The 13,527-nt window shown below is 32.7% G+C and overlaps 1 protein-coding gene across 1 annotated transcript in view; it reads right to left on the bottom strand.

Moving 5' to 3' along the window:
- Positions 1 to 3,736: 3,736 nt before the first annotated feature.
- The window catches only part of TIC110 (translocon at the inner envelope membrane of chloroplasts 110), a 180,691-nt gene continuing 170,900 nt past the window's right edge, over positions 3,737 to 13,527 (bottom strand). Inside the window, exons 14-15 of the mRNA XM_089797805.1 lie at positions 4,597 to 5,553; positions 3,737 to 4,363 (exon numbers count right to left, since the gene is read on the bottom strand). Coding sequence (XP_089653931.1) covers positions 4,118 to 4,363; positions 4,597 to 5,553 — 1,203 coding nt within the window. The 3' untranslated portion in view covers positions 3,737 to 4,117. The remainder of the gene's footprint in view (positions 4,364 to 4,596; positions 5,554 to 13,527) is intronic.

Genomic DNA, 13,527 nt, shown 5'->3' with positions numbered 1-13,527 from the left:
TCACTCAACTGAAAAACAGACTCGGAGATGCAGCATGCATCCCAATGCAACATAAAAGCGCAACAATGGGTTGAATGAGATCCAAATAGATCATCCAGGTCCATGACCAACATCATGCCAAAAAAACTTGAGAAAATAGAGTGGCAAACAAAATGAGGTAAAAACCCTAAAACTTGAAAAACTTTAAAAATTTAAACCCATTTGGTGTTTGGGCACAAAAATCCCGAAAATCCAATAATATTTGGTTTTGAACACTGTATGCAAAAATGAACATCATAACAGTGTGAAACCCCAAACCCCCATCCCAAAAACAAGGAAAATGTTCATACCCGACCAACCGAGCAGAACCAACAAAAATGGAGGGGAACACCAGTTCTCAGCCTCCTAACAAACTGCTGCCAGAAATGGAAGTTGAAACAAAGCAAAAATAAGAAAACGAGAAAGCCCTACTTAGCAAAAAGGGCAAAAACTGAAATCAGCCTGATAAAATAAATAACTTGCCAATATTGTCAAAAGTGACGGCAAAGCAAGGCCTTTCTGAGCCGGATCCAACGAGACTGACCTTGCAAAGATCCCACACTCACAGCTCTCACAACAAACAGAAAACCAATCCTTCAAAAAGAGGATTTTAGAAAAACTCTCCAATTTCTAAATTACAAAATTTGAAAGTGAGAAAACAAATCCCCTTTTCAATACTTATTCACTTTTCAAGTGAATAATTGATTAAGGAAAATAGCCAATTAGACTAGCTAAACTCCGAATCAACCCAAATGAAAACAGGTTATTCCTCGTAAGAGGAATTCACCTAAGGCAAAACTGCCAAAAATTAAATTCAATATGATTTAAAGCCCAAAAACCAAAAATCATAGACATTAACAACTTTTCGGACAATGTGAACCTCTAAATGCACAGACACACTCACTAGTTAAATCACATAATGCAGATGAGTTTGAAATTAACAATCACTGGAAGGTTTAAATAAACAATTAAAATAAGGATACGTCGACCATACATGGATGGCATTGGTAAAATATAAATAGCTGAATCACTAACTCCATGTGCCACTGCTAGGGATATAAATATTGCACACTTAAACAAACAATCAAGTGCAATTACATATAATATTATAGATGAAATAATAATGCATTAAAAATACCTAATTAATTCATTTACATCACTCATGTTCACATAAAGCATAAAGAGGCAATAATGAAGTAAATAACCATAACATAAAACCCCACATGACATAATCAGAAAATATGTCCAAATACCAGATAATTAGATATCATCATAGACCCACTATCATCTCAAAATGGCATCAACATGCAAATATGATAAACTAAACAGCATAGCAGTAAAGCATCTATGTTTCTAAAATCAAAGTATAACATCTAACCCTCAAATCATCTCACGGTACATATAATAAGAGTATTAAGTATCTCTCGAATAAAATAGACAAGTCACAAGGTGCAAAACAAGTCCTTAATAATATTCCAAAATCATGCTTAAGATTTGTCTTAAAAGAAAAAAGGAAAATGGAATTGCTCCAATTAAATAACAATACATTGCTATTTTACAAGTTTGAGGTGGATTGAGATTTAGAACATTTTAAGCAAGTAAAAGGTTTGGGAAATTAAGTGATTGGAGCTTGATTGCTGTTATATGTCAGTCGTCAATTCTAGGTTATAATCTTAAAATATCTCAGTCGACCCCTCGGAAGATTGGGATATAAATCCATTAAAATTTTGATATAGCGCAGACAGCAATAGTTTTAGCTTTATCTTCAATTGATCAATGCCAATAATTTGTGTCAAGCATGGAGACCAAGAAAACATAGTATTTATGCAAACAAATGGATGGGCTGCAGAGAATATTCAAAGTTGATTTCAAGGTTTAATTTTGAGATTTCTATGTAGATATGTTCTATTCTTTCGAAGTCAAATAGCCTACCCAAAGTTAACAATAACTTGGAGATGTCAATGAAAATTAACATTCGATTAAGATGGAAGGTAAAAGGACATGATTGATAGAACTATATCACATCCTGGACGATATCGCATGAGAAACAAAAAGGCTCAAAATGAGCTAGTTTGGAAAAGAAGCTGGAAGTTTCAAGTACTGTTGATGGCATAGGGGATGTTAATTGATCGCAGAATATGCAAATTCATTGTCCATGAAAAGTATTTTTTTATGTTGTTGGCTCTTGAAAATAAAGTACCTATTTTGTGCATCAAAAGAGAGGTATCACATTGGCCATAATGGTATATACTCTACAAGGAATATGAACAATTCATTTTACATCTTTTCACATTTTGTCCCTTCACTGGTCAAGTATTTAAAGTATTCACTTCAGCTTATAGTTTTTGGGAGGTTTGCAGAGGAGATTATATAGATAAATGTTTGAACAAATGGTGAAACAATCCCATTTTAAGGAATTTATAGCTCTCTTAAGGATCACGCATGGGAAATATGCTTGGCCATACACTTAGCTTGCAATGCTCTTTAGTTTTTTCAGACAGGTGTTTCACCCTTTCAATTTGCCGTGCAGACAATGTCCATTCTTTATGGTTACAACCAAAGTATAAAGGGAAAAACCTCTAGGCCAGATTTATGTTGAGAAGAATAACAAAAGTGGAGCTTGGCCTTATTTTGATTGGCCCTGTAATAATGACCAACCAGTATGAGGTGTTTGGGATGTGATTTTCCTAAATGAAGCACATGTTATAAAGTTGAAATTGATACGAGCAAAGGCAAAAATAACCATGCCAAAATCCAGATTGCTCGTGATTAATTTGATGAATGAGTTATGCAGCCAGGATATTTATTTGTTCAGCCCTATCTATGAGGAAATTCAGCTGGCTTTATTGGTGTTTAATAGTATATCTTTCCATCATGTGTACAAAGAAATGAACGTGGAAGCTGATGGTTTTTCTAACAGGTATTTGGCATAGCAAGGAAATGTGGAAGAGCATTCCTCTGAACATTGTGCCCTTTATGCTTAATTTTAAGGTTTGGGTTTACTGACATTGTCCTGGCATTTCGGTAGGCTTGTATGATCAATATATTTTTATTTTCTATGTTCTTGTTGCTCTACTTTGGCTGGACATTATTTCTGACTCTTCCCTTTTGGATTGCTCCTTATATTCCTTTCGGGACATTTTAGAGGTTTTGTCGGAGCTTGTTCTCTGGTATGTATCATGTATTGATGCTCTGTATTGTGCACCCCACTGTGTGGTCATCTTTGACTGATTTTTTTAATTTTAGGATGTTATCCTCTGTTGTGAACAAAACTTTAGAATGTTATCCTCTGTTATAACAGTTTAAACTTTTTCAATTTTAGTATTTCATTGGTTTTAAACTTTTATGCCTTAAGAATCAAGATCATTCATCCTTCATCCATGTCAGTAACGAAGTATCAATTGTAATGATCCCGAACAAAACTTTGAGATGTCAAAAGATTAAACCTTTAATGCACCCATTCAGACATGCACTAAGCATAAAAGTTTTTGAAATGTTGAATTATATTAATTTCTCTTTGATTACAGATTATTGATTCAGTGCCACACAGTTCATCAAACTACCTAACCCCAGTGCTTTCCTGGAGGAATCAGAGTTTCTCTAAAGAACCAAACAAAAAATATCAAAAAGCTAAATACAACCAAAAGAATAATGAAACTTATTGGTTCTGTTAATAGAAAACTGAGGAAAAGGTGGGTGCTGCAATTAGCAACAGAACTGTCACAAAGAAAGTGATGTATTATTTCACAATGCTGACGTAACCGTCTACAATGAAACAGAAAAGTCTGACCAAAATTGCTGCTACAAGAACCTTCAACTCCAACCAAAAATTCCTTGATGTTGTGCCTAGTTGACCCCAAGACAATAAAACATTCAGGAAGAAAAATACAAGGATGCTAGTACAGTGATCTATTATTCATAATAGAGGCTTAAGTACACCCTGTTCTATTATCGAAGTAATAGAAACAAAAGATAATAGTATCCAATAGAGTTGTCTTCTCCCCAAATGATTATTATGATCATGTAATACCTACGTTGTGAAGCCGATTACACCTCCCAACTAAAAGAAGCATAATGAACATTAAAAACTGCATTCAAGTTAGAATACAAATTCTTCCTCTTCTGCTCCTAAGCTGAATGCACCAGTCTTCACGGAATCTTTCAATGAGAAAGCAGTAGATTCATCAATACTCAATAGATACTGCAAGTGATCAATGTTCTCTTTTGAAGGGCTTCCCTTAAGGTAGGTACAGAAAAGATCAGCAATCTCTTCTTCTATGGACCATGATAAAGGTTCACCAGGTGAAGCCTTGTCACATGCCAGCAAGTTATTGAGAGACGAAACCTTCAGAAGCATAAATCACAATGTTAGATGTCAATTGAAAGTTGGTAAATGACTAAAAGCTGTATCACATCTAATATTACCACAAAAAATCTACCGAACAGATATGTTATAGTCAAAATGATGAATATAATTTTCTCTGATTATCAAGTTAAGTAGAAATAATGGTCTCTCATGAATAAAATCTTGCATTAATATTGAACAAAAGAAGTTAGCAAAGGTTTTTAATTGCTTACCACTCCAGATGAATTTTTTTGCCGGAGAAATGCTACAGCTTGCACTAAACAGTTTGATAATCTTTCTTTAGCACAGTCTTGTACAAATTTCTTACATTTACCAGCATCTATTCCAAGGTCTTCTGGAATTCTCTCATAAACATCTTTTTCATTGAAATCTCCAGTCCCCGAAGAAAATATTTCATCAATGGTTTTCTTGAAAACATTTTCCCTGACCCCTTGTGAAATCACTTCATCCATCTCCACATTCGCTTCTCTCAATTTCCTAATTTGTTCAATTGTTATTTTCCCCTGGCTCAAAGCTGCATCTATGGCATCACTTATCTTTGTCTTGGTTATACTTTTGATAATCTTTTGTGCTGACTCTGAAGGAAGTTCAAGCTTTTTCTGAAGTTCATTTAGCTTTTCCATCCTTTCCTTTGAAAGCTGTCCATCTGCCAAAATGACTTGAGCTTTCTTTCTGAAAGCTTGTTCAGAATAGCTTATTTGTGCACCACGAGCCTCTTCGGGAGTCAAACCCAATATTTCTCTCAGCTGATTCAGTATTAAAAACTCCGTCTTATCCACCATTGTCCTTACCCGCATTCCAAACTTCCTACCAATAGACTGACCACTAATGCAATAATTGAAATAGGTCCGATATAGGTCACTTCTTTCCCTGTGAGAAAGATCATCCTTTAAAGTGATCTCAGTTTGCATCTGTTCCCTTGGCTTGTACTCTTTTATTATCTGACGAGGCATATTGAGTTTTTCTCTAAATTCATCATCCTTTTCCTTTTTAGGCTCTTCCTTTGGTGATTCAGGAGACACAACAGGGGGATCCCCTTTTATATCTGCAAGCAATACAGTGACTAATTTATCATTGAAATGAACCATCTTCTTCAGCTCCCTCACAGATTCAGATCGATTTTTAGCTGCCTTCGATCTGTCCACATAAATTCTAAACATAGCCCGTACCTGTATAGACATGATATCATATGAATAAAAACTCATTTAACAAAATCTTGAATGCAAAGAGCTATAAACACATAACTATTCTAGAACAAATATATCAAACAAGGATCTACCCATCAGTGAAGTCAAGTTGAAAATATATTCAATGGAAAGATAAAATCATCTTCAATAAGGTGGCTACTAATAAATTTCCTATCTTGTGAACACAAGAATATCATAGAAACCTAATCATACAATAAGAATTTGGGAACGAAGCTAATCCCTTGATAGAAATCAATATAGCTAGAACAATAACATTTACAGAATAAGTTACAAATATATCTAAACATGATATGCACTACAAAAGGTGGAAGAATAACATTAGGTGATCGCTAAGAGATTCTGCACTGTGTCAAGAGATCCCATTAAATACTTGGCTGTTGCTATAACCTATATTATATTCGAAAATTTAATAAGACGCCTATGAAGACCAAATGACATCTGCAACAGGTTTATACACAACTGGTTGATTATATCTCTGTTGATTAATTATGATCTATTTTCAGATTATTAGCTGCTGATAAACTTGAAAGCACATATAAATGTATTATGGTCCAACTTATAATATTAAGTTACATATTTATATGATTTTAAAATCTTATTCCAGACGAAAGAAATCCTCTAAATAATAAATGAATTGTTAATAACTCAACAAACACATATACAGAACTAATATACTATACAGGTCCACATAATAATGAAAAGCCTATAACATATTATTGTGTGAACATTTAAAAAATATAGCAACACCCTAATTTAATGACAAACCTAACACATTTTTCCATTACAATAATTTGAGCACACAGAAGAATATAGCTCACTCACAGTACAAACAGACAAGAACACCCCTCCCTGAATGATAAATCCTGAAAGAACACCTAGCTTGTCCCTAAATTTTACAAGTTTTAGCTGACCAAATGGCTTCAACAAATATCAGCGACTTGTTCAACTGTAAGACAATATTGAAGACAAACAGCGCTGTGGGTCATAAGCTGCCTCATATAATGCTGATAATCTCAGTATGTTTGGTGCAGGCATGATAAAATGTATTCTTAACTATTTTCAGAACACTCTGTGTGATATTCTCTTTTCAAAATAAGATTTGATAAAATAATAATAGTACAGGAATCAAAATATAAAGTAAATAAATACATTGACAAATACTGTTATGTAAAAATTTCTAAAAAGACAAAGATGTAATAATATTTAAGTATCTAAAAAGACATACATACTTGACTGATAAACATAACTGATATGGTTTTAGAGATCATAGCCCAATCACATAGTGGATAAAGCAATATTTGAACAGATATTAAATAAAGTAATTTTCAGACAGATTAAAAGTTTTTATTTTTACAAGCTCTGTGTAATTTCCTGAGAAACAAATGCTACAAATTGTCAGCAACTGTTCCCCAATCAAATATGTCATGAAAATAAAAACTAATATCATTTCTCCTAAAGGAAGTCAATGCCTTCAATAGACAACCCGCACAACACGAAAAACAATGCCAGAATTGGTTCCTTATACTTGCATCAAACAAAATGATGCTAAGTCAGAATTAGGAAGACTCCATAGGAAATATAGCAATCACAATGACAAAGAAAAAACAGCAACAATAATGAAGTGGAATTGTGATTGAATAAAAGACACTCATTAAATGGCAAGTGATTATATTAGTTAAAGAGGCAATTAGATAAGGCATACAATTTACATGTGCAGCAATTTAATTTCAGAGAAAATCTCATATGATTGAGAGTAATTTATATGAGATATGATTCTGTTCAAGAAAATAATCTCATTTCATTAGACAGCGATTCTATTGGACAAGGCAGTGCTCCCATGTACAGACAAAACCTGTCATTTAAAGGCTGCAAAGGAGCTGTACCTTTAATTTAGAGTCATCTCACTTTGGAAATAGATGCATCATTCCATGAAGTCGCCTCAATAGGTAAAGATGTAAATGAAGATTGTGGACGATTGGGAAGGGTGTGCAAGAAAAAGAATGAGGATTATAAAATATAAATGTTACTCTTCACAAGGAACGGATAAGAAGAATAGGATAAGGGTATAATAATAATGGAAACTCTAAACAACTCATTGACTATGCTGTAAGCATAGGGTAATAGTAAATAAGGCTTAAGGTGTATATTTATGTATATATGTATATGTATATGTATATGTATATATATATATATATATATATATATATATATATATATATATATATAATGCAACCATAATTTTATATTTGTACACACACACACAGATATATATATACGTGCGTACATACATACATAAATAGATGCATACATGCATACATACATACGCATATATACTAAGTCACAAAGTTCGAATTCAAGTTCAAGTTCAGCAACAATAAAATTCGGATAAAGTTTGGCATAGTAAAAAAAATTGAAAAAAATATCGACATTAAATTTGCCTAAATATAAATTTTATTTTTAAAAAATATAATATATCCAATAAGATCCAAAATAATTACAAAACTTAATAGATTTGAAACCAAATAAATAATCATTACATTTTATTGTGAAAAAAATTAAAACCTTATTTTTTTTAATTTTACTACAAATATATATATATATATATATATATATATATATATATATATATATATATATATATATACATATCTATATATATATATACATATCTATATATATACATATATATATGTATATATATACATATATATATCTAAATATATATATATGTATGTATATATATGTATGTATGTATATATGTATATATATGTATACATATACGTATATACGTATATGTATACATATTTATATATATATATATATATATATATATATATATATATATATATATATATATATATATATATGTATATTTATATGTATATATATATAATTCAATTTTTTAAAATACAAAGCACAAAATTAAAACACTAAAATATTGGTAGTTGAAAATATAATTAAGATATACATTTTAACAATGCAAATAAATAATTCTATTTACCAACCATTTACTAAAACATGCGAATTTCTAATATTTGCAATATAAAAATATAAAATCCTTTTTTGCCTTCAAACAATAGGGCATACACCAAAGCAGATTTTGGGGAGCCTGATATAATAGAAAAATAACACAAATACGTTGGTTCTTCTTGTCATGGCAGTCCAAATCAAAATGCTTTACACAGGTGTTGTTCAGTTTGTAACAGCAGATGTAAAGACCGACTACCTGCAGCTGTAGAAATTCACATGGGTGTGTTATTATAACACATTGCAAACACAGCAAATCTCATTATTAAATGGACAGATTCAGAACACAACAGTTCTCTTATGCCCTAAACCCAGTTGTAGATGTTTCCTTTTCAACTAGCAGCAGCTGTAGAAAATTCTTCTTCATACTCCAGCAAATTTGATACGACTTTTATTATCTTTCTTCACATTTGCCGAATTTCGAATATGTTGCTGAAAATTCGCCAAATCTTACAAAGAAAGTATTAGCCTATATTATATATCAGATACGGTAGGGGAGATATGTTTGAGATCTTCCTAAGGAAGAGATGAATAAGGAATATAAATGAGTACTCAAGAGGTATGTATAAAACCATATTTAGTCTTACTACTTTTGCATGAGAAGAGAGAGGCTAAACATTTCAAAGGAGGGGCTTGCCTAAATCCAATAAGCAGTATTATTCCTAAGGAAGGGTAGGGGTCAACATCTTGGAAGCCTTGAGGGCACATGCCAAATAGGCTTGGACTTGTAAACTTTGGCGGAGCCTATTGTAATTGGTCTCTACGCACCTTGGATATATGTGTAATCCTTCTTTCATCAGATTAAAATAGTAATAAGATCAATATGGATGTATGTGTGTGTGTGTGTGTGTGTGTGTATAGAGAGAAAGCGTCTAATGAGATGAATAAATATTTTTTCTTGCTTTGATTGTCTTAGACTAATCATTATATCTTTATCCATTTAGCTTGGCACATTAACATTAAATATGGGTTAAACTGATAATGACTAAGCCTAAGCCTAATAGCGGACATTATGCTCTTATTGTCACAGAGAATAGATGTTGGCTCATGTTGATCTACATAAGGCTATGTTACCAAATTCTTCCTTGGCAAGCCCAAAGTTTGGTCCCATTCTTGCAAAAGTTTGGTCATTATCATATTCTTGCAAAAGTCTGTTCAAATTCTGTTAGAGGAACCTGACACAAATTTTGCAGTTTCTATGGCAAATTGCCAAATCTCCAAGCAGGGCCCAAGCTGAATTTTACCAAAAGAAGAGATTTTTTTACTTTGTTAAAGGCTTTATAGGCCCATCTTAGTCAATCCAATCCTCCAACCCTAAATAGACCACAAAAGAGGCTACAAAGAGAAAACATATGCTATTTGGACTAAAACACTAATATATGTGTATATATATATATATATATGGTGGTGTATATTGCTCTGTTGATTTACTATTAGCATAGTGGTGTATGAACTTATTTTCTGCTGCATACATATACACATGATACATACATATATAAAACATAAGTTTTTGTACGGACAAACCCAAAACGAATTCAAACCCACCCCAAAAAATTCTTGAATGAATCTCGTCCCCGTATCCAAACCAGCAATAGAGACATAAGGTCATGGAGAACTTGATGTGACCAAACAACTTCATAAAACTGCACTATATGCCACTTTATATTATGCTTTTATAGATGAAAGTGCAATACTGTGTTGTGATTTGCTTTGCTAAGAAATAGTTTTAGAAACAAGTGACAACACATATCCAGTAGTTAATTAAAAATCATCACTGGAACCTGCCACTTTGCATCTGTATAACTATTCAAGTGAAATTCATCAACATGCCAAAAGTGAGAATACCTTCAAGATATTTCAAAGTTAGTTTTTCTGCAAGCTTATGCTCAGTCTTTATATTGGACATCAAATGAGGAAGAAAAATATCTGCAAAACCCAAGTCTAGCTTGGTAGGAACAAGATAGATAAAACTGCCTAACAGTGGTCTACTAATGGTCTCATCGACCAAAGAAGAAATTGAATGGACTGTCAACTTCAACTGAACTTCCATAGGTGTAGCAAGAGGATTCCAATTACACATTCAAAACTTCTCCAAAATCGTTTTGGCATTCTTGACACGAGAAATGAACACCATACAACTTCCCTGCCAAAACTCTACACCCAAACAATAATGAATTAACCCAATATCTGTCATTGAAAATAAAGAATACAGATCATGTTTTATTTTTTGAATAAGCTAACCTCCACCACCTATGATGACTAGGTCATCCACATATATAATGAGAATAACAATGTCCTCACCAAAAAGTTGTAGATAGAGATTAAGCTTAACTTCTGCCATATCCAGAATTTCTATTTAAAAAAATGGTAATCTTAAAAATACCAAGCTTTAATAGCCTTCTTTAGTATGTGTAAGGACTTGATTAACCTACAAATAAGACGCAGCTTCCCTGCTACTTGAAACCCCTAGCTGGACCAACCTCCTTATTTAAGTCATTATTTAAGAATGTACTTTTGAGATCCATTTGGTACAACATCCACCCAAACAAAGCTGCAAAAGAAGAAACAAGGTAAAGTCATACCATTTTGATTGTTTTGGAAAAAAGCCAAGCATTGAACTCGTCAATGGATCCATCTGATTAAATTTGAAGTTGTACTCATTTGTAACCAATGGGCTTCTTGCCATTAGGCAATTCACATGAATTCCATGTGTCCCTCCTTTTCAAGGCATCAAAATCTACTTCCCTAGAAGTTTACAATTCTACTTTACTAGAGTCTTCTTCAAATAGGGTTAGCTCAAACTCCTGGAGCATCAAGGCAAAACTTGCAATCTCAGCAACTTTGGCTTTCACTTTCACAGCTTACCTCTTTCCAACATCTTTAATGGTCTTATCAAACCATTTTGGACAATTTCTAAGTAGTAGTTGTGGATCGTCAGAAGGTTGACTTGGAGAAGCACTCATCGTATCTTAAATGCGCTTTTGTATACACCAATGTGATGCATCCTCTTCCTTGTCATCTTCAAAATCTAATTGTTGGTTAGTTGATGAGTCATCATTTGTATTTACAACTCTTTCTCATTGGGAGATTCAATTTTTGGAACCTCAAATTGGGTTAAAATCATTTGCAAGTTATGTGTCCTTTTGTATTAACCCACCTGGATAATCTCTACAAAAATTTGCTCAATCAATTCCAAAAATATTAACAGATAATTTCATGTACAATTTCCAACAAATACTACGATAATGCCCAAATAAATATGGTACAAAAAAGATATTGTATTATAATATTCAGCAATACTATATCATTATTAAAAATCCAATCTTAAATACAATGCCAATAGTCAGATTGGAAAAATAATAAAAAGAACTTGTATGCACAGTGTGAGCTCCATCTCAAATCCATTTCAAAGTTGAACCAAGTTTGTGTTTGATTCACCAAGTAGAATCTGAAGGTTTGAGTCCTCGGGATCCTAAATAGAAGCTGAAATGAGCTCTTCTTCCTTCTTTTAAGCCCAACCCGGTGATTCTTCCTATTCCCTTCCTTGTCTCTTCCTTTTTAGCCTCCTTCCTTTTGATGTTCTTTTTCCACTTAAGAAAATAATATAGCCTTGTAATAATAAAGTGACTTATTAAGATGCATTTATTTTAAAAGTCACTTTATTAAAACTATGTAATATTCATACATTACTATAAATAACTAGTTGGACTCTAAAAATCAAGTGTGATAAGCTCATCAAAAAAACCCTGGCGTGGCGCTCCAAGTCCAACTTAGAAAAGCCTAACTTGGTAGCTCAACTCTGATCTGCCTAAAACTGAAGATGTGTTACATTCCAAATTTTGCCCTAATTTTTAATTTGATCATAACTGTTGGTTTAACGAATTATTTCTTTTTATGATAATGTGAAATGAGTTGGTTATTTATATACGTTGTACTAATTGTTGATGAAATGGTCGGTAACCTATAACTGTTATTAGATGATTAGTAGTTGTTTGATTTAAAATAGCGATTGATATGTTTTATTTTGAATTACTATGGAATTATTATTATGGTGAAAGTGTTTTCATGGGTGATTGTAGGAGAAGATTGAAGAGAGGGGAAGCACTGCTAAACAGGATCATTGGAATGGGATGTTCGTTTGGTTCAGTATTCAAGATTGGCAAATATGACCTTAGACTTTCTTGGAAGAGATACAATGACTTGACCACATGTTACATTATGGGACCCGCATGAGCTATTAAGGAAACAATATGGGAAAAACATAAAATAATCTAATTTAAAATATAATACACACCTCAAGAGAGTTGTTTATTATTTATTTTTACAATTCATTACAATAAATACTTACATACGAACACATAAATATAAGAATGAAATGTCACCAATAAATTATAGTAACATAATCTAATGATGTCACCTCATCAATATACTTACGTGAATGTATATAAGAATATATTATAATAAATGAAATTATAATCTCTTCAACTCCTCTTTACAATTTTTCTTTATTTCTTTTCCCTCTTCATTTTCTTCTTTTTCAAATCAAATCAATGTTGGAATTCGAATGGACTTCTTGAAACCGATAGAAGCCGAGAAGTCGTGGCTAGCCTTTAAGAGAAGTCAAGAATCAACCAAGACGACATCTTTCATTCCATTTTTCTGCTATGTATTCATTCCTTCCAAGCTGAGTGCATACATTCCTAGCCAAATCCTTTCATTTCGTCTGCTTAAACCAATATCATATTGTTCTTCCCTAATTTCTGCCTACATTTGTAATCTCTGAGTCAAGCCTCAAATCAAGTAGACGATACAAATAAGCCAAGCAGGAGTTTCAGCCAGAGCACAGAAGGAGACACATCTAGTCGAAACCTCAAGCATGTACAATCTCAAGTTATGTATGTTGGCCTT

The sequence above is a fragment of the Cupressus sempervirens genome, chromosome 8 (assembly GCF_028749045.1).
Source record: "Cupressus sempervirens isolate cs-2001-9-10 chromosome 8, ASM2874904v1, whole genome shotgun sequence".
Lineage (NCBI taxonomy): Eukaryota > Viridiplantae > Streptophyta > Pinopsida > Cupressales > Cupressaceae > Cupressus > Cupressus sempervirens.
This window is presented reverse-complemented; position numbering and strand designations above follow the sequence as displayed.